The sequence below is a fragment of the Rattus norvegicus genome, chromosome 12 (genome assembly GCF_021556685.1).
Source record: "Rattus norvegicus strain SHRSP/BbbUtx chromosome 12, alternate assembly SHRSP_T2T, whole genome shotgun sequence".
Lineage (NCBI taxonomy): Eukaryota > Metazoa > Chordata > Mammalia > Rodentia > Muridae > Rattus > Rattus norvegicus.
The window spans coordinates 27,746,245-27,771,758 of NC_141545.1; the positions used below are offsets into that span (position 1 = coordinate 27,746,245).

General features: G+C 46.8%; 1 protein-coding gene across 2 annotated transcripts in view; it reads left to right on the plus strand.

Moving 5' to 3' along the window:
* The first annotated feature begins 4,791 nt into the window (after window positions 1-4,791).
* Window positions 4,792-25,514, plus strand: part of Ywhag (tyrosine 3-monooxygenase/tryptophan 5-monooxygenase activation protein, gamma) — a 28,289-nt gene continuing 7,566 nt past the window's right edge. For both annotated transcript variants that reach the window (NM_001436420.1, NM_019376.3), the window contains 1 exon segment: window positions 4,792-5,068. In NM_001436420.1, coding sequence (NP_001423349.1) covers window positions 4,982-5,068 — 87 coding nt within the window. In that variant the 5' untranslated portion in view covers window positions 4,792-4,981.

Genomic DNA, 25,514 nt, shown 5'->3' on the forward strand with positions numbered 1-25,514 from the left:
CACTTATTGATCTCTTCCATTTATTCGCTCATTTATTTCTTTCCTCTTTTGATTTTTCTTTCTGTACTTTTATTATTTTGTGTGTGTATGACGGGGCACATGCACTGGTGTGTGTGTGTGTGTGTGTGTGTGTGTGTGTGTGTGTGTGTGTGTGTGTGAACAACTTAATGGGAGTCGGTTTTCTCCTTCCACCTGGATTGAACTTTGAACTCTGCTTGTCAGGTTTGGTGGTAAGCACCCTCACCCAGAGTCCTCTTGATAGCCCTCTTTTGGATTACCTTTTATGTGTACAGATGTTATGTCTACATGTATAACTGTGCACTGTGTGCCTGTCTTGTGCCTACAGAGGTCGGAAGTGGGTGTTAGATCCCTTGGAACTGGAGCTACAGATGGCTGTGAGCCACTATGTGGGAGCTACAAATTGAACCCAGGTTCTGTGGAAGTGCAGCCGGTGCTCTTAAACACTGAGCCATCTCTCCAGCCCATCTGTTTCAGATTTTTGAGACAGGCAGTTATTCCATAGCTGAGTCTGCTCTTGAATTTATGGATAATCCTCCTGCCTCAGTCTTCCAAATGCTCGGATAAGAGGGGTTTGCTGCTATGCCTACGTCATTCACTGGTATAAAATGTTCAACTTATTTATCATTTTATGTGTATGAGTGCTTGGTCTGCATGTGTGCAGCACATGTGGACCTGGTGCCTGTGGAGGTCAGAAGAGGATATCAGATTTCCCAGGAACCGGAGTTACAGATGGTTGTAACCTGCCATGTGGGTGCTGGGAATTGAACCTGGGTCCCCTGGAAGAGAAGTAAATGCTTTTAACTTTTGAGGCATCTCCCCAGGCCCTTCATTCATTGTTACCTGTTCTGTGTGTTTCCGGTCTACCAGATCCTGTGATGATTTCTGATCCTTCAATAATGATGAAGACAATATGCAGATCTGACTATTTTCTTCCATTGTTAAAATCTCTCGTGAAGGGTGTGGTGGCTCACACCTGCCACCCCTGTGTTCTGAGACCTAAGGCACACAGATGGCTACGAGTCATCCTAGTTTATAGGAGATAGCCAAGGTTATCCTTGGCTACACAGGGCGAGGTTCCCCTGAACTATATGAGGCCAGATCTCAGAATAGAAAAACCATCAGCATTTTATAAAATAAAAGGGAAAATTGGAAAAACAAACCACGACCATCTAATCAACCCACCAACTAGACAAAGTCATGATGATGATGATGATGATGATGATGATGATGGTGGTGATGGTGATACGGAGGCTTTGTTTATTATTTAAAAATGACTTGGTTCCTAGGCAGGGGAGGGGCTATGTGAATAAGAAAAAAAATATTTTGGGGAAGTGGAGATATGATTCAGTTGGGGAGCATCCATGTGAGAGCCTGGGTGGCAGGCTCCACAAAGTAAAACTACCAATGAAAGCATCAAACTTCAACCCTGCCTCCCAACTCCTGAATTACTTAGCCTGTCAGTGTCCCTTATATCCTGAGTCCTGACCCCACTAGAACATGAAAGACCAGACGGCCAAACAATCTATCAATACATCTGTCCCAATGTCCCAGGTAGGTGACTTTGATTCCAGTACTAGGGAGGCTGAGGCAGGATGATCTATGTGAGTTTGAGGCCAGCCTGGTCTACAGGTGTCCATAGGCTCTCTCACTTGGCCTGGTTTGCTGGCCAGGGAGCCCCAGTGAGTCTGCCTTTCTCTACTGGACTGGGATTACGCATCTGGCATCTGTGTTACCACACCCAGGTTTTTTGTTTGTTTTTTAAATGTAGGTGCTGGGCTCAAGCTGAAGCCTTGTTTGCAAGGCAAGCACTCTCACCGTCTGTCTCCTCAGTTTCCTTCAGTCTATGAGGGCTCAGTTGGAAATGTTACTGACCTCCTTGTAGACTCTTTCTTAAAACCTCTCTCCAGTTGTAAGTTGTTTTGTTTTTATTGTTTGTTTTTGCTTTTTTCCAAGACAGGGTTTCTCTGTGTACTCCCGACTGTCCTGGTACTCACCTACAGAACAATCTGGTCTCAAACTCACAGAGATCCACCTGCCTCCGCCTCCCAAGTGCCTTGATCAAAGGTGTGCACCACCACTCAGCTGAAAATACTTTTTTGTGTGGTGTTGGAAGTTGAAATTTTAAAACCTTTTGTTTGTTTTGTTTTGTCTTCTCAAGACAGGGTTTCTCTGTGTATCCCTGATCTTCCTAGAATTTGCTCTATAGACCAGGCTGGCTTTGAACTCATAGATCTGCCTGCCTGTGTCTTCTGAGTGCTGGGATCACTCTACCCAGCTTTTTCTCTTTTCAAGATTTTTTTTTTTTTTGAGACAGGGTTTTTTTTTTTTTGTGTAGCCCTGGCTGTCCTGGAATTTGCTTTGTAGACCAGGCTGGCCTTAAACTCACAGAGATCTGCCTGCTTCTGCCTTCTGAGTGCTGGGATAAAAGGCTTGCTTCACATACCTGGCTTCAAGATTCATTTGTTTATTAAAAAAAAATACCTGGCTTCAAGATTCATTTATTTAAAAGATTTTAATTTATTTTATGTGTGTGAGGTCACTGTGGCTGTCTTCAGACACAGCAGAAGAGGGCAGAACTCAGGACCTCTGGAAGAGCAGCCAGTGCTCTTAACCACTGAGCCATCTCTCCAGCCTCAACATTTATTTTTATTTATGTATTTGTTACATTTGTGTGTCCAAGGAGGCCAGAAAAGGATATTGGATTCCCTGGAGCTAGAATTCCAGGCATGTATTATACAGGCATGTATAAGCAAATACTGGGTGCTGGGAACAGAACTTGGGGCTCTCTGGAAGATCAGCAAGCAAGATTAACTGCCAAGCCAGCTCTGCAGCCCCTCGTCTCCTTTTTTTTTTTTTTTCTTTTCCTGTGTCTTACGAATACCATAATGACTTTGAATTTGCTACGTAATCAAGGACAACATGACATTCTGATTTTCTGTCCATTTCCAGAGTACTAGAATTATATGTGTGTACCACCCCATTTGGTTTATATGGTAGAGGGATCGTCTATTCTTCCTTTTCTTTCTCATTCTCGTTCATTCATTCATCTTTGAGATGCCCTGTCTGGGCTGGAATTCACAGCAATCTGCCTGCTTCTGCCTTCCTGATGCTGGGATTAAAACCAATCCTGGCTGTTATGTGTAAAACAAATAAATAAAAAAGAAAGGAGAGGATAGGAGTGCTCCTAGGCATGGTCAAGGAGAAAGTTTATAAGGGAAATATAAGGGAGACATGGCTAGAGGCAGACATCTGGAAGAGTCCAGAGTGGGTATGACCCTGAACCATGTGCAGAGTGAAAGAGGGGAAGGAAGAGAGGGGAACCAGCCAGGAAGCCAAAGGTACAAAAGGAACTAAACAAGAGGTGTGTAAACAAAATGTCTGGATTATATAGGGAAGAGCCCTTGGGGGCAAGGGCAGTCCAGCTCCCTCCCCAACCCCCAGCTGTATAGATCAGTGTAGAGGGCAAGGGGTGTGGGTTGGGACTGAGGGAGACCTGAAGAACCTGGAAGCCAGGTTCACTTTGATATGTTAAATAGTTACCTCAGCTGTTTGCCCTGGGTTTCAAACAGTAGTCTTCTATTTTCTTGAGCCGAGTGCTTTGTCTGCCTTGTGTATTGTTGTGCTCTAAGGTACAAAGTCATTGGAACAGGGTTGGTGCTCAACGCGTTGAATAGATGAAACAAATAAAATATGCAGTCAAGGCCATTGTGTTGTACGTGCGTATAATTCAAGAACTTCGTCTGGAGCCACCTTGAGAGCTGTAAGACCCCCGCTTCAAACCAAACAACCCATAAAAACATAACGAAAATAAATTAAGCAGTCAAAACTATAGGGTGTGTGTGTTTAGGCAAGCGTTGGTCCAGTTCACTGGAGAGGAAGAAGGGAGTCCCCAGGGTCAGTCTGCAGACAGCTACACCATTTAGGGAAAATAAGCAATATATCGGGCGGATATGTGTCATTCCATGATTTAATCCACTTAAGTCCGATGTCAAAGTGCATCATTGGAGACTGCAACTTTGGTGTGTGTTAGTTGTTCAAGGGTTGCATCATTCACGCAGCCATCCCTAGGGCAGGCTCACCCTTTTAGATGGTGGTGGTTGGGCAGTTTGGATTTACAGGGTTTGTACTTCGTTTGCCTACTTTACACTCCTGTTCTTCCCCGACCCCTCACCCCCGACCATGACCAGTTACTTCAGTTTCAGAGAGTCCAGATCTGAGGCCCTGGCCTTTCCTCTTCTCCCAACTGCCCAGAGGCCACGGGGCGAGGCCGTGAATCAGCACTGCGACTAGTGCAGGCTGCATCCCCGCCAGGGGTCCCCAGCGGCTGCGGATTTAGACCCTTCCCCCCACCCGGTCAGCCTCTGCGCGCTATGCCCGCAGGGAGATGTAGTCTCCACCGCCCCTTTGTCCTTGGTCTGCTCTGCAATTCAGTTTGCTGCGGGTCAAACTACAATTCCCAGGAGTCCACGCGCCAGAGGCTATGCAAAAAAAAGGGAGGGTTTAGGGGGCAAGGTGAGATGAGTTTGACGAAGCTGAGGATTTACGGTGAAGCGAAGAAAGGTGCACATTAGGGAGCAGTGGAGAACTGGGCATACGCTGAGAAAACCGCGAGGAGCAACCGCGAATGTTCCAATAGGGGAAAAGCCCAGTAAATGCAGGGTCGGGCGGGACCGGGCGGGGCGCGCGCATGCGCGAATGGGAGGTGACTTTTACGTCACTCGTGTGGGCGGGACCGCAGGGGGTTGTCCGCCCGCGGCACGCATTGGAGCCGCAGCCTCCTTGCGCCGGGTCCCGCGGTCGCAGCTCGTGCCGCCTCCTTCTCGTCCTCGCCTTAGCAGCTTGCTTCGTGGGTCGGTCCTTCCGACACACGAGCTCCAAGCCGCTCCTCTCTTTTCCTAAAGCCCTTCAAGGCAGTCTTCGGTTTCCTTCTTTCCAGCCGACCCTCTTCAGCCCCGCGAAGATGGTGGACCGCGAGCAACTAGTGCAGAAAGCCCGGCTGGCCGAGCAGGCGGAGCGCTACGACGATATGGCCGCGGCCATGAAGAACGTGAGTGTCTCCTCCCCTCCCCCCTGCCTCGCCCCAGTCGCTCCAGACACCGCGTTCCACCGCGTGGAAGGCATGCTCAGGGGCATGTCTTGTCACGACTGTAGGGTCACCTCCATCTCACTCCTTGGAGGGATTGGGGACGGGTCCTAGTAAGTGGCTCCTGTACCCGAGTGGTGACGCGGCCTCTTTCCCAGCCTCTCCGAGTTCGGGGCTGGGGCGGGGTCTTGCGCGGCTGGTCTCTGCTGTGGGGTGGGGGTCTCTCTGTGACCCTGAATGTCCAGAGACTTGAGTCGGGAGCCCTGCGCATCCTTTGTGCCCCACTTCCCCTCCTCCCAGCTTAGGCGTGGGGGCGGGGGGACCGCATGGATGCGGTTCCTCTTTCTCTCCCTGGTGTCTGGGCGGCGCCTTTCCCATTCACTCAGCAGGTCTCCCTGTTTGCCGCCTCCCCACTCCATCAGCCCCCCCACACCATCTTCCCCACTGACACATCCTTTAAAGACATTTCGGGAAGAAAAAAAATGAGACCCCCTCCTCCAGAAAAAAAAAAGGAAGAACCAAACCCGGGGTCAGTGATGTAAAATCGAAACCACCCTGCTCACGTTTTTCTTAACAAAAGGCTTCCTTTTTACCCATTACCCAAAGCAAGTCTGTTAGGAAGGGAGGGATACGTGTGTCGCTGGCATTCCCATTCATGGCCCTCTGTATGGCCTCTTCATTTTTCATTTTAATTTTCCTTTTCGAAGGGTTAAATAAAATGCCTTTGAATGTTAACTGACTGAGACATGCAGTTTCTCTTTTAATTGCAGGCACGAGTCTGTAGAAATTCGTATAAGTGTAAAAAAATAATTCTGTCTGATCTGATACTGCAAACAAAGCGGTGGTGGGAGGCAGTATCAAGTCATTCCAGAAGATTCTGCATTTGTCATATTGCAGAGAGCCTAGACTGGGTGGAGGCTGGGAGGAGTTATTTTAAAGGGGAAAAAGTCTTTTAAAAAAAATTTTTTTTTTTTTGTTAAATGTATAGGAGGCTTTTTTTCCCCTGACCTAAGGCATCCTCATTCTGATGAGAAGAGAATACTGTCGCATTTTTGCCTGAGATGCAAAATCCTAACTAATTTGCACCATTTTGTCAGTGACACTCAATTATTAGTGAATTGGGAACCAGTTTGCCAGCAGAGAGGGGGTGAGTCCTGAATATTGCAAAATGCACTAGAAAAATTAATATTCGGGTTTCCAGAAATTAGTAAATTGGGTTTTCCACTCCCTTAATATCTAACTTCCTACCTTATGTAACAAAGGTTGTTAAATGCATCTCTGGTGTAAAGTGGGTGCTGGCTTCCTCCTTCCATGTTAAACCTTACAAATGAGACAGGAGAGAGAGAGAGAGAGAGAGAGAGAGAGAGAGAGAGAGAGAGAGAGAGAGAGAGAGAGAGAGAGAGAGACAGACACACTATTTAATTTTAAATGATTTTTTTTTTTCCTGGTTTTCCAAAAGGCCAGGTGCTTATTACCTTTTCCTAACTAAATGAGCTACAGATTTTTTTCATTTTGCAAAAAATAATTTTAAAGTCAGAAACAGTGTTGTATTAATGTGTTGCTACAGTTGGATTTTTTTTTTTTTAACAACAGTTTAATGATTAAAGGATACGAGTCAGGCTTCCAGTAGGTCACTAATGTCGGAAATGTCTTCAGTTTGTGATAATCTAGGCTCTAATTTTCCCCTATTTCTAGTTCACAGGAGAGCGAGTGACCTCGCACCTATATCCATAGCAACCCAGTGATGTCACACACAATGACACAGAGGCTGCAATGCACCTAAGGGCTGGTAGGGAGTTTTCAGATGGCATTTGTCCAAGGTAATGCAGAAATGAGCTGAGAAGCCAGGTGGCATTGGACACTTCATGTTCTCCGAGATGGGCCTTAGTCCCTGAAATAAAAAAAATTATTTACTTTCAGAAATGGGCAGTGACATCTAGCCAAGCCCATTCACCTTAAACTCCCATTAACAAACGTTGACAGGATACTTTCGTGTTTTTAAGCATTCATCTTCCCTTATTTTAAAAAAAGAAAAAAGAAAAAAAAACAATGAGGAAAGGAATGGATTTCTAAGTAAGAAATGTCTCTGGTCATAGTGAAGAGGTGGGGTGTGCATTTAGGGTTATCTCAATGAAACAGGTTTTCATAAAAACCTTAAAAAATGGTGGCTTCCTGCTGGCCATCAGCAATGGCTGTTAGGGAGGGGATAAGAACCCAATACAAAATATTTTCCCTCTGAATGTGGGAAGCTTGTGTCTTACTGATAGTGATGGCTCTTTGGAAGGAAGAACCATTTGTAAAATAAAGACCTTTTTAAAAATATATATATAAAGTTTTCTCAAACCTGTTTTCTGTGGTTTTGAGGAAATTACCTCTCACTGAATTTTCACACAACTGAAACAGGGTTGGTTCCTCAGTGGGGCAGCTCATCCAACTTCCTGTGTGTGAGCCCCTGAGTTCAGAAAAACTGGAACAGCCCTCATTGGAGAACTTAGCATGAAGAAAGAAACCTTGCTTTACCACCCCAGTTGAGCTCTCCAGTTAGCTGAACCTCGGGTGAGGAAGGGAAGTAGGTTTAGTTGTATCTAGGGAAATCCTTCTGGGAATGCTGTGGTTGCTTTCCGAGCACAACCATTTACGTGGGTGAACGGGATAGAGATCGTGATTGGGCACTATTCTGAAACGGGGAGTTGGGTCATTTAAGATAAGTGTAATCTTTAGCATTTAAGCAGGGTTCCTAGATAGGTCCAAAACTGGCAGATGATCTCAGAGCTCCCTTCATCCGCATTTTCAGGTTCTGTCATCTCTCTTTGGCCAATCACAGTCCAAAATGATGAAAATATAATAAAAGCCCTCAACCTCTCTTCCAGTCTGTTGTTATAATTGTTTTGTTTTCTTATCAGCTCTTTCTCTTTCTATGCCTGTCTTAGTAAATTTATCACAGGTATGTATGCAATACAGTGTCTGGGATTAGCTGGAATTTTAGGGCTCTGCTGTGCACTTTGGGCTAGGGGAAGACCACAGGCCTAGTCTGTCTTTGGCTTTCAGTGGCCTCTTGAGAACTTACTATCCTGAGTGGGCCACTAGTGCTTGCCTCCTGGGGGAGAACAGGTTCTAGACTAGTCACTTTGCTGGAGTTATGGGGGGAGGGGGACATTATGGTGGCAAAAGTCTGCCATAGTTGGGTAAACAGGTTTTCCTTGTGGGATCAGTGGGGTTTTTTTTGTTTTTGTTTTGTTTTTTGTTTTTTTTTTTCTTTCCTTTTTTTTTTCCGGAGCTGAGGACCGAACCCAGGGCCGTGTGCTTGCTAGGCAAGCGCTCTACCACTGAGCTAAATCCCCAACCCGGATCAGTGGGTTTTAAAACCCTTAATGTCTGCAAGTTCTTCAGGAGCCCAATTGATAGCCATTGTCCCTAATGGAGTAACGATAGAGTAATGAGCCCTTTGCTTGCCTCTCTGAGGTGGAGCTCTGCCATGTGGTTTAGGCATCTTGGAGTGGAGATAGCATGTAACTTTGTTTCTCAGGTTATCCTTCACAATGCTGAAACGAAGATTAAATTATCTTTTCCTTTCTCTCTTTAAGAATTACCAGCCATGTGTCTGTGTAAGCCAGAGGACAACTTGCAGGAATCATTTCTCTTTCTACCATGTAGGTCTTGGGACTTGAACGCAGGTCGTGAGGTTTGCCGACAAGCGTCTTTTACCTGCTGAGCCACCTCCAGCCCCTAAGAACTTTTTGTTCCATCCCCCAAATTACGGGGGGTGGGGGGGATGCTTATGTGCTTGCTGAATTCTTTGGGAGAAAGACGTGGTGAAATGTTACCATAATATTCTTATTGCAGGCAGACCTCAGCAGCTGGACTTCATGTATAACACTTCAGGGGCTGTCGTTTATGAAGATTAATTCTATATTGTTGAAAAGAAGGAAGAAAACTATGTTGGGTTTTGTTTGAAATTTTTTCTTTTTTGAGACTGGTTCTCACTGTGTAGACCAAGCTGGCCTTGAACTCAGAGCCACCCGTATCAGCCCCTTTGTCTGCCCAGTGCTGGAATTATAGGACTGATACATCACACCCAGCTGATACATACCAGGTTTTTATGATTTGTTTTTAGGTAAAAGTCACACAGCATATTAACTTATTAGCCCAATAATACAGCTTAATGGCACTTGGTACTTCCTATGTCCTTAAGCAGCCATTGGCCCCAGTTCAAAAGTGGAAGCTGGGTATGGCTTGGAACGTTAAAGGCAGGAAAATACAGGAATACGTGAACCTGCCGGAAGGGACAAGGCCTTTGTTTAGAAAGAGGTGCTGGTCTGGACTGCATTTCGCTGAGCTTCAGAACTGGATGGATGACCTCCTCTGGAGTGTGCCCACCACCACTCCCAGTCACTGGTGATGGGCTGTCCTTTGGTCTTTATTTTTGAAGTCTGACTCTTTCATAAAGCAGAGGAAGGGACCTCACTAGATTTGTATTTCCATTTAAAGAGTCACAGCACTTGAAAGCCTATGATGTTTACCTAAACAAGTAATTCATCTGAAATCTGAGCAAACTGTTAAGCCTTGGGAGGTTGTGCAAACAAGGCTGATGCTCTTGCTCTCCCAAGGCCTGCTCTTGAATGGCTTGCCTGCTGTGCGGGAGTAGGTCCCTCTGAGCACTCTCCAGGCACTAACTGAGCCTGCTGAGCTGTCGAAGCTTGGCATTCTAAGCTGGGACATAGGGAATGTGTCTTGGTTACCAACCCGTTTGGCTCAGGAGAGGGCTTCTTCCTCTTCTCACTCGGTTGCAGTTCTACCAACTGCAACCCTTTTTCTGACTGGGCGTCTGATTCTGTATTGGGAAGTCAGGGGCTTTTTTTCCGTGTGGGAGTTTTGCCTGTACATCCTTTGCCCCAGGTGCATGCAGTGCTTACGAAGGTCAGGAGAGGGCGTCAGATGCCTGGATAGTTGTGAGCTAGCATGTAGGTGCTGGGAACTAACCCAGGTCCAGGGACAGCAGCAGTTGCTCTTAATCGCCAAGCGTCTTTCTGGCCCCTCTCTTTAATTAGTTCAGAGAGACAGGGTCTCATGTAGTTCAGGCTGGCTTCAAAGTCGTCACATAGCCGAGGATGATCTTGCATCTTTCAAGAGCTGGGGATGAGAACCAGGGCACTGTGCGTGCTAGACAAGCACTAGCTACATCCTCGGCCCTCTTGTTTAATAGTCTCTGTTGTTGGTTTTGAGACAAGATCTCGCTGTAGCCAAAGCTGCCCTCAAACCGTTGATACTATTAGAGGAGGCCGCCACTGTCCCCAGCACTTCTGTTCATATAAACCCCTGCATTTTGTGTTCCTCCCTGACCAAATACTCCTGTGTCACTGTGGAGGTGCTGCCGTTCCCACCATTTTGGACTATGTAAGCTATGTACAGCTACCTTATGGCCCTTCCCTTTTTTTTTTTTTTTTTTTGTTAAATTCCATTTTAGGTATCAGTTATCACTTTGGTTATGAAACTATCATCTGGTTGACTTTTTTAAAAGAGGTTTTTATTTTACTTATATGTATGTGGGTGTGGGTATGAGCTCAGGTGCCCACAGAGGTCAGACCCAATGGATTCTGAGTCTGGAGTTTCCAGTCCTGTGTTATGTGTGTGTGTGTGACTGTAGTGGAGACTGTCCTTGGACTCAGCATCCTGGGGTGCTGGGATGTCTGTCCTGTCTCCTTGCACTCTGTGTATCTGGTCATTTTGTAACATAAACAAATGTAGACTTTAAACATCACTTGCATGTAGATTCCAGATACCTTTTTCTTATTTGCCATGCTGGGGATTGAACCCAGGTCCTGTGTGCCACGCATGTGCTACAACTGAGGTACATGCTCAGTCCTCTTGCTGCTTTTGAGGCAAGTTCTCAACAATATATTATTGGCAGGCCTTGCTTGAGCTTTCACTTGAACTAAGATTATGATCTGTGCCGCCAGGCTCACCCCCTTTTTTTTTTAAATTTTTTTTTTTTTATTAAAAAGGTTAGGCCCATGCAGTCCTGGCTGCCCTGGAGCATGCTCTGTAGACCATGCTGGCCTTGAACTCAGAGCTCTACCTCCCGAGTTCTAGTTAAAGGCATGCACTGCTGCTGGGTGTCACCATGCCTGGCCCTTTTTTTTTTTTTCCTGTTTGATTAGTTTGCAAGGAAGTAATAGTCTAGGCAGTAGCTGTCTGGATTGATCGATTGGTTGATTGAGGCAGGTACTTGCTGAGCTGCTGGCATGATTCAGTAGCCCAGATGGACTGGGCGATGGGATTACAGACATTGCCACTTCCAGCTCTTTGTAAGGAGCTGGTGGAAGGTAAGCAGATGGCTGCCAGCATCTGACCTGAATAGAGTGATTCCAGTGTACATGGGGCATGAGCTTTGCTTGTTAACTGGTAAGAAGGAAAAAGCAGTATCTATGTCTTTTTCCTGTATGTAGACATGGTCTCGTGGGCGCTAGACTAGTAATACTTACCACGTAACCCTAGGATGGTCTTGAACATCTGACCCTCCTGGGTTACAGGTACCACTTGAGCAGACCAGGGTGTTAGATACATAGATTTATTCCTGGAGTTCAGGTGGTGATGAGTCATGGCTACTGGGCTTATGCAAGAGCAGCAGCCCTGTTCCTGGCACTTTTTTTGAGGTGTCTCATGAAGCCAGACTGACTCATAATCCTAAACTCGATTCTCCTGCCTCTGCTACCCAGGCTCTGGGATTACGCGGTTGTACGACCAGGCCTGGTTTTCTACAGTGCTAGGAATCAGGACCTTCTGCATGCCCAATGGGCCCTCTGAACTCGGCCACTTCCTCAGCCCACACTACAGAACATATCTTTAGGGTATGACCACCATCATTTTGGTGTCTTGGACTTTCTGAAAGTCGACATGAGACACAGGCGACCATATTTAAGCATCGTTTGTCTAGGAGCTGAGTCTGTGGTGCTTGTATTTTAAAGACATGGAAGCCCAAACTTTTTTCTTTTTTTGGTGTTGCTAGAAGGTGAGCTCAGTTGTACATGTTTACTTATCTGTTCTACTGATGAGCTCCACTCACTCTGCTCACCGTAAAGACTGGTTCTCCCTGTGCTGCTGAGGCTGACCCCAAACTGGACAGGTATCCTCTCTCCTCCAGAGCACACAGGCACCCTGTGTGTGAGTGCTGTGCGCGTGAATGCAGTGCCTGTAGAAAGTGTGCCTCTTCTGTAGCTAGAGGTGCAGGCAGTTGTGAGGCTACCGACAGGCTTGGTAAGAACCAAAGTCAGGTCTTTTGAACAGCAGGCTGGCCTTGAACTCAGGTCCATCTGTCTCTGCTTACTGAATGCTGGGACTAAAGGCGTGTGCCACCACTGCCTGCTTATGGCCTTTCCCCTTGCAATGCCAGAGCTTGAATGTATAGAGCCTCATACATGCCAGGCAAGAGCTCACCCCTCGCACTTCAGCCTTTGCCCCCCCCCCCTTTTTTTTTTTTTTTTTTTTTTTGGTTCTTTTTTTCGGAGCTGGGGACCGAACCCAGGGCCTCGCGCTTCCTAGGTAAGCGCTCTACCACTGAGCTAAATCCCCAGCCCCACCTTTGCCCCCTTTTAGTTTAAAGTCTAGTCCAATGCCTTAATTTGATGTGTGAAATCACTATGAATACATTTCTTTTTCTAAATAACTTTGTTATATCATGATTAATTTATATCGAGAGACTGTTTAGCTCAGAGAAAAATGTGGGTGTTGGTGTCTCCTTACATCCTGTAGCTCTCACAGGTCAAGTTCTTGTAGCAGGCACCTTTACCTTCTGTGCTATCTCACTGGCCCTGAATACCTTTTTCCCTTAGTGAGAAGATATGACTATGTAGCCCAGGTTGTCCTAAACCCTTTTTGCCTCAGCCTTTTTTAAGTTCTGGGATGATAGACTGCAAGCATGGACAGATTGCTCAGTGGTTAGAGCACTCAGGGCCCTTCAGGGGCATCATCTATCTGTATTTAGGCACATCACAGTAACTCCAGCTCCAGGATTCTATACCGTACCTGCTTCAGGCCTCCATGGGCAACTGCAGACAGACATACATATTTAAACAAATAGGTTTAAAAAAAAAAGGACAAATATGACTTATTCACATACAGAGCCCCAAGTGTAAGTCTTGGGGAAATAATTGTTTTACATATGTGTATAAGCACACACACAAAATACACAGTACCTGTTTTATCCAGATCTGAGCCTGCCTTGCTTCTTGGATCACTGTATTCAGTTCAGTCATAGACCAATCTTTAGTAATACTTCTCTTATTTTAGTTGAGACAGAGTCCTATGTAGCTTTGGAACGCTGAAGACAACTCATCTACTGGGATTAAAGAGCTGCACCACCAGAACCAGCAATGTTTAAGATTCAGTGTTTTAAGTTCACGTAGCTCAGGCTGGCCAGGACACTGGAGCCAATGGTGAGCTAGAACCCCTCATCCTCTGCTTCTGTCTTCCATCTGGGATTGGTGGTGGTCAGTGCCACTACCAAGCCTATTTGGGGGTTTGCTTTGATTTGTTTTTGAGGGCTGGACGGATGGCTCGGTAAGGCTGCTTGGTTACACACCTGACAGTTTGTGTCCAATCCCTAGAACCCACATAGAGGAAGGAGAGGACCACTGCTCATAAATTGCCCTTTGACCTCCATATGTGTGGTGCCTATGTGCCCACCCACAGTAAATTAATTTTTCCAAGTTTTAGAGGCCAGGCATAGTGGCCCCTGCCTATACTCCAGCAGTAAGGCAGCAGTAGGAGGATCTCGAGTCAATCTAGAGAAGTCAGTCCTTGTCTCGGACTAAAAAGGGGTGGATGTGTAGCTCAGTTATGGAGCCTTGCCTAGCAAGGCCCTGCATTCAACCTTGAGTATCACAGAAAGAAGTTGAGAATGCTCTGATGCTCTCTTGTGTTTTGTAATAAAAATCAGGTGGCTCTCGAGGGGAGCATGTATGACATTGTGTGTGGGAAATTGCAGCCTCTCCCCCTCATCCTTTACTGTGTCCCCTCTCCTTTTGTAGGGTAGAGACAGGATCTCTTGTAGCACACGCTGGCCTTGAACTTACCTTCTGCTTCCCAGGTCCCAGGTTTTGAGACTACCTGTGTGTAAGTGTGCACCCCCTTTTGCTACTTTGACTTTGCTACACTGACTTTATTTACTTTTTTAAGGATTTATTTATTCCTTGTATGTGTGTACACTGTCACTGTCTTCAGACGCACCAGACGAGGGCATCAGATCCCTCTCCCGGGGGCTCACAGATGGTTGTGAGCCACCATGTGGTAGCTGGGATTTGAACTCAGGACCTCTGGAAGAGCAGTCAGTGCTCTTAACTGCTGAGCCATCTCTCCAGCCCAGACTTTATTTTCTTTAGTGGAAACTTTAAAGTAAGGTTTGATAGTATAAACTGCAACCCCCTCCATGTGTGTATGTGTATACACACACACACACACACACACACACACACACACACACAAAAGCACCTAGGTATGCACATAGACACCAGCTCTCCACTTAACAGCATACTGGCAATTTGAGTCTAAATACTTTGCTGCTTTCCTGGCCCCCTTTGGGATTATTTACCATTTTGGAAGATGGCTTTTTGACTACTTAAAATTACCCTTTATTTGCCACAGATGCTCAAATTACCAGCAGTATCTTTACATTCAAATACAGCAACTTCAAAGTGTAGAGGGATTTTTCCCCTTAGGGCATTAAATCCAGATGGTAGATAATGTATCCCCACCCCCACCCCCACCCCCTTGGTGTTAAAAAGATGCTTAACCATCAGCTCCTACTGCCACAAGGGACCTGGAATCCTGGGTGGGTTGGGAGTGGGTGGAGGTGCTGAGAGCTGAGCCCGTGGGTGCGTAAGTTCTGCCCTGCGTGGAGGGCTCCTCTGCCTCTGCCGTTCATGCTTTTTCCTTCTTAGACAGGGTCTTCCTATGAGCTTTGACTATCCTGAACTCACCATGTACTCCAGGATAGCCTTGAACTCAGATCTCTGAGGGCTGGTATTAAAAGCACGGATCACCGTGCCTGGCTTGCTGCTTTTTTAGTTTAAGGAGTAATTCTGTTCATTAAACTCTGATAGAACAGCTCCCACCCAGATCTTAGAGACCGTGTGCATCAACTCCATTCTGCTTTTTCCTTAGGCACTGTTGCCTTCCTAGCTTTGTGTGGGTGGGGGTGGTGGGGAAGGAGGTCAGAGGACACGTGCGGAAATGTGCTCTCTACTTCCACCAAGTGGGTCCCTGGGGATTGAACTCAGGTCCTCGGGCTTTGTGGCAAGTGCCTTTACCCAGGCCACCCTCTGTTAACCCTTTTTACCCACAGGGCAGCCTGTTTTAGTTTTATTCTGGGGGTGGGGGGTGTGTGTGGTCCAGAACATGGTTGAGGACAGCTTCTGAAAACAGTTGGTTGTCTCTTCTGCTGGGTAGGTTCCCAGTGTCCGAATGCAGCCTTGGCTTGGCGGTAGGCTCCATTACCTACTAAGCCATCTTCCTGACACCCACCTGTCTTTGTTGTTGTTCTTGATTGAGGCAGGGTCTCCTACTGAACCTGATAGGCTAGATTGACCAGACAGAAAGCCCTAGAACTTTGCCAATCTCTTCCCTGCTGTTGGCATTTCATGGTATGTGCTGCCACATGTGTCAAGGTGAGATGGCATGAGCTGCTAATCCCAGTCTTCTGGGGCTTGAAAAGGTCTTCGCTACATAAATTGTTTCTCTCCCACAATGGGAACTGGCCATTTAATTATTTTCCACAAATGACCCACATCATACTATTGTTATTATGTAGTATTCTCTTCGACAGTTTACAGTGAGGGGTATTTATCAGTGAAGGAAAAACATGCAATTAACTTACTAGGATTCAGATTTTATCCAGGTGGTGGTGGCTGTGCACACCTTTAATCCCAGCACTTGGAGGTAGGGGGCAGGGACAGAGGCAGATGGATCTCTGAGTTCAAACCCAGCCTGGTCTACAGAGCCAGGGCTACACAGAGAAACCCTGTTTCATAAAAACGAGCAACAGAAAAAAGGTTCAGTTTGCATTGATATTCCTCATCTAGGTCTGTGGTATGTGTTTCCATGAGCAGCCATGTTGCTGACCAGTTTTTTCCTGCATAGCTCTGGGTGGAAGTCCTTGTAGACCACACGTTGACCTTGAATGTCTGTCTGTCCTTCCTCTGTCTCTTGTGTGATGGTGTTTCAGGATAGAGGCACCACACGGGGTTTCTTGTATTTTTCTTCCTAGGTTAGCTCAGGCTGGCCATAAAATTTCATCTTTCTTTTTATCCCACACTACCAAATGTTGGGGATTATAGCATTGTGCTGTCTTACCTGACAGTGTTTGTTAAGGTTGGTATATAGTCCATTGCACATGCTCTTTCACATTTAATTTTTTTTTTTTTATTAACTGTCATTGACCCTGTGATTCAGTGTTTTAAATGTCACTTAACTGAAGAGACATTTCGAGTTTTAGCATGAGAAGCTAAGTGTGGTTGTTTTGGTATCAGGCCTGGCAATATTGCCAAGAGGGGAGAGATGGACGCCCGGTGCGAAAGTGGAAGTGCCTCACTGGAAAGAAGTGGGTCTGAGAGGAAGGTGGAACCTTTCTGTTCACCAGAAATGTCACCATTTTAGCCAGGTGCAGTGGTATGAGCCACAGTCCAGCTTCTCAGAGGGTCAGTGTAAAAGAATTGCTTGAGTTCATGTCGAGGTCAGGGAATGGTCATCTTTTGTTTCTGTTTTATTTCAAGAGTTTCTCTGTGTAGCCCTGGCTGTCCTGGAACCTGCCCTGTAGACCAGGCTAGCCTAAAAACTCAGAGATCCACCTGCCTCTGCCTCCCAAGTGCTGGGATCAAAGGATCACCACTTGGTTTTAAAAAAGAACGGAGATGGTTCAGTAGGGGAAGGCGTGCATTCAGAATCAGACACACCAAAGCCCATTTGTAACCCCGGTGCTCTCAAGGCGAGGTGGAAAGCAGGATCCCCAGAACTTCACAAGCCAGCTTAGCTCAGTGTGTGCAGTGGGAAAATGAAGGGACCACGCTAAAAATCTAGTCAAACAGGCCCTGACTCAGGGAGGAAGGAAAGGAAGGGTGCTTGTGCCCAAGATTGTCCTGGTAAGCATGCTGCAGTGTGCGTGCGAGGGTACTGTTTATATGGACAATAAAAAAAACATTCTGGGGATTTATAGTTTATATAAGGGGAAGACATAGACAGCGTTTCTATTTCTTCTCAGCAGGAAGTTTTAAACAATTCAGTTATCTTTATAGATAAGTATTCAGGGAATCCTTCAGGCCCTGAGCAGCTGAGAGAAGAAAGTCTGAAGTTGTTAATATCAGCTTACAAGGGAGGCTCTTGTTTAGCTACTAAGTTGTAGATAGAAGAGGACTCTGGTGCAAGCTTATATAATCTCAGCATTCAGTAGGCTGAGGCAGGAGAGTGGAGTCCCAGATTAGCCCTGACTGCATAGCAAGACCACATCAGTAAACAGATGCAAACTATGGCCTGCATTTTCGATTTACACCCATCCAAGAGAGGCCGGGCACTGGTGGTACGTGCCTTTAATTCCAGCACTCAAGAGGCAGAGGCAGGCCTGAGTTCAAGGCTGGCCTGGTTTACAGAGTGGAGTGCCTATGAAAGAAAGACGATAACTGGGGGAAGGGGAAAAGGATCCAGTCACCATATGCTCATCTGAAGAACACTTGAAAGTTGACCTCTTAGGTCATGAAAGGCTCCCAGAACAGTGCAGACTCCACTAAGGCGATAAACACCAGGGTTGGAAGAGTAGCCCAGCCTGCTGGTTGAATGTGGGTTAACACATCCCAGGTCCTGTATTGTTTGTCTCGTGTAGCTCAAACTGGCTTTGAACTCACTGTGTAACCAGGGGTGCCTCCCAACTCTGGGAACTGAGGTTAGAACCATGCACCACCACGCCTTTTGTGCATCCTGTAGAAGTCGTCTGCCATCTGGACTGCATTCATCTCTAGCCCACATGTCTAGTTCTGGCTTTGAGCACAAAGACCCACTCTGATTGGTAGGATTCACTGGTCTCCAGGCTGGTCTAAGACCTGAGCTCAGTGTCTATGTATGACAGCTGAACATATTGAGGTTGAGTGCTGCACAGTGGCTGGAACAAGCCAGACCAGATGCTGACGAAGACCGGGAAACCACACTAGCCAGGGGAAAGCAAAGAGGGATGGCTACTGAAGCTTCACTGTCCTGGGATTTATCCCAAGGGGCTGGGCGTGCTAAGCTACCATGAACCTTACTTGGGCTACAGTGAACTAAAATATAGCATGAAAGGGCTAGAGAGACGGCTCAGTGGTTAAGAACCCTGGCTGCTCTTCAGAGGTCGTGGCTCACAACCATCTGGAGTGTGTGTGTCTCAGTGTCCTCTTCTGGCCTTAGGTGCACAGGAAGGATGTAATGCTGGAACGGTAGACTGGCTCCCAGCTGTTTTGTTTTCTTTAGTCTTAGTTACTTATTTGAAGTAGGGTGGCACTGTGTATCCCTGGCCAGCCCCATGCTCAGAGATCTACCACCCACTTTCCTAGTACTGGAATTAAAAGTGTGTGCTATTGTACCCAGCTAAGGTTTTCTTTTGTTTGTTTTTAGAGACAGAGCCTTACTGTGTAGCCTTGGCTGGGATAAGAAGGGTCCATTACTATACTGGGCTTCCAGCTAAGATTTAGTTGTGTGTTTATTTGCTGAGAGGTGTGCAGGGTGTGGATGCAGGTGTGTGTGTGTGGGTGTGTGTGTGTGAGAGAGAGAGAGAGCCATGTAGCATGAGTGGGTTTCCCCCTGAGTCCTGGAGTCAGTCATCAGGTTATCCACTGAATTTGGAGTATTTTAATCAGGAGAAGAGGGAGATGTGTGTGTAGGCCAGAGGTCAGTTGGGTTGTGTATGCTGTACTATGGAGGCCAGAAAGAATGACAGGAGCTCTTAGAGGGAGAATCTTCTCAGGTACAGGGTGTGTGGGGTACGGGGTGGGGGTCACATTCCTCTGAAAGGCTGGTAAGGAAGGCCAGCAGGCTGTCTGTAGTTACTTCAAACTCTAGCTTCATTCTCACCCTCTCTTTTTTCTAAACCTTGGGTGGAAGCTTGGCGTGGCAGCCCCTACCCATAACTTGAGTTGTGAGAGGTGGAAGCTACAGGATCAAGACTTCATTGTTATCCCCACTATAGCTGAGACCCTAAGACATAAGCTGCTGCAGAGCCGATGGCTCTGTATAGTTAAGAGCGTTTCCACTCTTTCAGAGGACACAGTTCAGCTCTTAGCACCCAGAACACCCTGCCTCTAACTCCAGCTCCAGGGCTGCCCTCTCTGGCTTCCAACATACTCATAGACAGACTCAAATACTACACACACACACATTCTCTCTCTCTCTTCCCCTCTCTATCTAATCATCTTGGCTGGCCTGGAACTAACATAACATTTTTTTTTAATTATTTTATAGTTGTGAATATACTGTCATTGTCTTCAGACACCAGAAGACATTGGATTCCATTACAGATGGTTGTGAACCACCATGTGGTTGCTGGGAATTGAACTCAGGACCTCTGGAAGAGCAGTCAGTGTTCTTAACCACTGAGCCTTCTCTCCAGCCCTCATAACTTTTTTTTTATTACATTTATTTTCATATTTTTGTTTGAGAGCAACTTCTCTAACAAGAATAAGCTTCCCAAAAGCAGTAGTTCAAAGGAGCTAGAAGCTTAAGGAAAGAGAGAGGACATTGACTTCAGGAGACACTGAAGGAGCAAAGAGCGAAGGCCAGAGAGGAGAGGACGGGGCGGGGGTTACTGTGACTCAGTGCAGCTGTGTTTAAGGACATTTTTTTTTAAAGATTTTATTTATTCATTTTATATATGATGAGTACACTGTAGCTGTCTTCAGACACACCAGAAGAGGGCATCAGATCTCTTTACAGATGGTTGTGAGCCACCATGTGGTGCTGGGATTTGAACTCAGGACCTCTGGAAGAGCAGTCGGTGCTCTTAACCACTGAGCCATCTCTCCAGCCCGTTTAAGGACATTTTAACTGACCTAGGTTTACCTAATTTTTGGAAGAACATTATTTTGACAGCTAGACTAACAAGACTCCTGCACGTGGCATGTCTGGACTTTATTCACTGCTGAGAATAGCTGGTGTGGGCTGCCTCAGCTGACTGGGTTCTCTTTCTCTCCAGGTTAGGGGGAAGCTTCTCCCTATGGTGGCAGGTAGCTACTTCCTTAGGAGCTGCAGGCGGTTCAGGTAAACTGAGGGTTCAGGTAATAGGTTGAGTTCACAGGGTAGGAGAAACTGGATTTCCCCCTACCTCCTTAAATAAGTGTTATTTTATGTGTGGGTGTTATTTTGCCTGCTTGTGGACCCACATGTGTGCAGTTCCTGTAGAGACCAGAAGAGGGCGTCAGGTTTGCTGATGGCTGTGACTGCCCTCTGGGTTATGGAAGTGGAACCTGGGTTCTGTGGGAGAGCTCCCTGCTGCTCCTAACTGCTGAGCCGACTCTCTAGTCTCAGATTCCATGTCTTGAGGGGTGGTCCTGGCCACCTAGAAGGAAAGGGGTGGGCTCACAGCCATCTTCATAAACACTGGGCTGGATTTATCCAGCGTAGATTCAGTCACTCTGCAAATATTGACAGTGCCTAAAGGATACCATGGTGATGGGCTAGTGAGTCACTGGAGCAAACTGGTCAGAGTGGAGCACTAATCTGAAAGGCAGGGTTGTCCAGAGTCACACAGCTGCAGAGCAGAGTGCTTTCTGATGGTGGGGGAGCCAGGTTGTCATATCTTGGGTGCTGGTAGCATAAAGTAGTTTTCCTCCTCTACAACACGGATATTTGGGTGTGATCTTTAATGTGTGTCCCTTGCACTAGTGGGTAGGAGGTAGCACCATGGCCTCCTCCCAGTAGAAGCAAGTGTAGGGCTGGAGGGAGTTCGTAGTACTCATATAAACAGACAGGCAGGCTTGGTGGCACCTGTCTGTAATCCTAGCCCTAGGGAGGCAGTGACAGGTGGCTCTCAGGAACTTCCTGGCCGGCTAGCTTTGCCCACTCAGTGAGGTTTAGATTCAGTGAGATAATGTCTCAGACAAACGAAGAGGACAGAGAAAGGCCTCCAGAGTTGTCTTGACCCCAGCTTCCATTATACATGTCAACATGAGCACAATGCAGGTTCCCCATAACCCAGAGAACAGTCACAGCCATCAGCAAACCTGACGCCCTCTTCTGGCCTCTACAGGAACTGCACACATGTGTGTCCACAAACATGAAGGCAAAACACCCACACATAAAATAACACTTAAGAGAGAGGTAGGAAGACCAGGTTCTTCCACCTTGCGAACTGAACCTCTTCTTACCTGAATCGTCTGCAGCTGCTAAGGAAGTAGCTACCTGCTACCATAGGGAGTTCAGTTCCCAGCACCACATGGTGGCTCTCAAGTCACCTGCCATAGCCCCTGTTTTTGAGATGGGACTTCTTTATGTGTAGCCCTGACTGCCCTGGAACTCACTCTAGATCAGGCTGGCCTTCAATTCAAAGATCTACCCGGCTCTGTTGTTTTAAGACAGGGTCTCATAGCCCAGGCTAACCTTGAGTGCCTGTATCTTCTCCTCTGATCTCTCACAGGCTGGTGTTTTAGCCTGTGCCACTACCCCTAGCTTTTACCTTTTCTCATTTAGTAGTAGTGTCATAAACAATTATCTGCAGGCTCAGAAGAATTAAAATTGGGTGAGCAACCCATTTCTGACTATAAAGATAGGAGACTATGTAACCAAGGCGCTTAGCTATGATCTCTGCAGGAGCCCAAATGTGGGATAACTGTACATGTTCTCTTTAAAGAATGCTTGCATGTGCTTATGAGTTTAACATGAGCCATGTAGATCCAGGAGCCCAGACGAGGGCATTAGGTCCTGCAAAGCTGGAGTTACAGATGATTCTGAGCCGCCTGACGTCGGCTGGGAACCAACTTGAGTTCTCTGCGAGAACAGTGACTACTACTTTAAATTCTCAAGTCATCTCTGTCCACTTAGAAGAAAATCTTTGAGACAGGAGCTTGTATGTGGTTCTGGGGTGGTTTGGAACTGGTTCCCTGCCTCCTGGATACTGGGATTACAGCAATATGTCACCACACATGCTTTGATCTTTGGAAATCTGAGTCTTTGGGGGGTTGTGGCTTTGATCCTTCTGCTGCTGTGTGGTTGCTGGGACTGGGGAAAGACAACTGTGACTCTGAGTGAGAAAGTATCACTTGGAGTCACACCTGTAAAGTGAGTTTATTTAATTGCCCACTTTACAGGGTAGCTGTAGAAAGAAGTTGGTGACTGTTACAAAGCCTTGTGTTCTTAGCCCAGTTTTGTCCCCTCTGAGACCATGACCTTGGCCCTGAACATGGCATGGATGTCTCCTGACACTCTAGGATTCTTTTCCTGGGATGGTTCCCTTTTGCCCTGTTTTACCCTGAAGGACCGCTGTTAGCGAAACCCAGGCCTGGTTGTTACAGTTCCTCTGAAACCTCCGAGCTTCCCAGGAGACAAGCCTAGTGGCCCACCCATTTTGGAGGTGGAGGTTGGGGTGGGGGGCAGCCTGGGCTACATGACATCCTGTCTTAGACGATAGAAATGACCAAAAAGAAAAGCCACACTCTTCTTCAAGAGACTGAGCCCAGAATCCATCACACAGAATATCCATGTCCTCAGTGTAGCACAGTGGCTGAGTCCAGATGTTCTAGGAGGCTTGATGCAATCATTGTTCAGTGTTTGTTGTCCCTTGAAGAGCACGTTCCTTCATTAGACTGTTTGAGACAGGGTTGTAGTATCCAGCCCTTGACCTTCCTACCTTAGGCTACTGAGTGCTGGCTCATCGGGTCTTAAAGGGTGAGTTGCCTCAAGATTTCTAGGATAAGCTTGTGTGGGGTTCCCAAGGTTACCCTTGGATTCATTGGCTTGTCAAGGCCAGTCTGCTCATGGCTGAGACTGACTGTGGTGAAAGTTGGCAAGGCCCAGTCTGCAGAGGAAAGGACAGGCGTGGGCTGCCAAGGACATGACATGGGGTGATGTCCGGTGCAGCCAGACGAGTGAAAGACCAGGGCACCAGGGGAAGTTTTCTGAAGAACTTAGATATTGGGGCGTGGGGGCTGTCCCAGTACCCAGGATGCACGGACTGCCTAAACCATGTAGTTTGTGCAAAGACTGAATGGTTCTTATCCGGGCAAGGTGGGTGGTTAAAAACCTTCCAAGATCCAAGTACCCAAATACCAGCCAAGGGTCAGGTCAGCCTTAAAGACAGGCCTTCTAAAGATAGCCGTGGGGAAGCTTTTCTGTTAACCCTTTCTGCATCGGTGCCATTTGGTTCTTCAGGTATGTAATAGATCACATTTCTTTCTCAAGTTTTAGTTAACTGTTTATTGAGTGTGGGTTGCCTGTAGGAAATACACAATAACTGCAACCCACTAGAACTGTGTCTGGTTAACTTCTCAGTGCTTTACTACATTGCCCAAGCAGCATGCACATTCTGGAATATTCCATAGGTGCATGCACATGCCTTGCAGCTACCATCTTGTTTTGTTCCCTCTGCTCCTACTGTAGGATATTCACTGTATCCACGTCTTCATGGCGTCTTAGCCACTTTATGCAATGGTATTTCAGCCCAGATGCAAGGTTTAAAGCAAAACTGAGCAGGGTCTCTCTCCCTGCCAAGGTCCTCCCTAGAGTAATGTTTGCTGTGGTTCAGGAACCTGCATTGTTACATCTGAGGTTTTGGAGGACAGGATCTTGTTTGGTAGTCCAGGCTAGCCTTGGACACCCTACTCTTAGCCTCCAGAGGGCTAGCTCTCGGGTTGCAGGTGTGTGCCACATTACTCTGCCATGGCTCAACCTCACAGTCTCTGTACTGTAACAGCACCACACAGGAGCCAACCCTGAAACGGCTGCTGCTGCTGCTCCCTATGTGACTTAATTGCCTCAGTTCTTTGTTTGTAGGGATTGTCTGTGTTTCCTGAGTGTCATGCTTTTGTTTAGACTTACCACTGTAGTTGTTACTTTGTAACCTTTACCTAAAAGAATAGGAATACCTTTCCCTCCACGCACCCTTCTCCGACAGAAACTCTCGGTACCCAGGGATGACTAGGGACTTCAGATGCTCACAGAGGCACACTCAGCGTGTGTGGTATTAGGGCATCAACCCCGGGCCTTAACTGTATAATAGCTCCAGGGATGTGACTCTCACATAGACACACATAAAACACCAATGCACATAAAATATAAATAAGTCATGAATTTAAAAAATGAATTGTACTCAGCAGGGATTTGGGGGGAGTATAGGCCAGAAGATCAGGGGTTAGTTTTTTTTTTTTCTTTCTCCCATGGAAACTCATGATTTTTTGTTGTTGTTTTGTTTGTTTGTTTGTTTGTTGTTTTTTATTTAAAGGAAGACTAATTTCGTGGAATTATAGACAGTTGTGATCTGCCATGTGGATGCTGGGAATTGAACTCAGGTCAACAGTCAGTGCTCTTCTGAGCCACTGAGCCGCCGCCTCAGCCTTCATGTTCTGTTTTTGAGAGAGTAGAGCAGGCTGGCCTCGTTCTCAGATCCTCTTGTGCTGCCTCTTGTGCTGGGATTAAAGACAAAGCCACTGTGGCTGCCGTTACTCCTGACTGTGAAACTGTCACACTACTGGGCTTGGAGCTGGGTTGGTGGCCCAGACTGCCCAGTATTCTGCTTGGGTGTTGGCGTTGCAGGTATGCTCCAAATGACCCCTTCAGGGCTTACGGTCAGAGTCACCCAGGTATTTCCCAAGGGTCTCTCATAGTTGCTAATCTCTGTAGTGAGATGGGGCGAGCAGGGGGCGCTGCTGGTACTATTCTGACATCTTTCAGTCACTGATAGAGACTTTGGCTTGCAGTGGAGTTCAGAAAGATTATTCCCCCACCACAGACTGCAGGTTAGACCCAACAGCCTTCCCATGATCCTAGGCCAGCTCTCTGCAGTCTCTCTCCACCATCTAGTCCTGAAGCAGAGCAGAGTTCTGAAGGACAGGGTCACACCTGCTAATGTCCTAGGCACTGAGGACAGATAGCCTGCCGTCAGGGTCACAGGATTCGCAAAGGGGGCTTGGTGGTAGGCACCGAAGCCTAGCACCCAGGAGGCAGAGCCAGACAGACTGAGTTACAGTCGGTGTAAGGCTGCACAGTGAGGAGTTGAGCTCTGTCCCCCTAAGCCCAGAAAGGAGAGATAATAACAATTCGGTGTTGATGTTACTTCTTTCTCCCTGAGTAGATTTTCAGATGACTCGCCATTTTGAACAATACTAGGTTTTTCCTGCATTTAAAAAAAAAAAATACAAGGAAGGACTGGAGAGATGGCTCAGCAGTTAAGAGCACTGACTGCTCTTCCAGA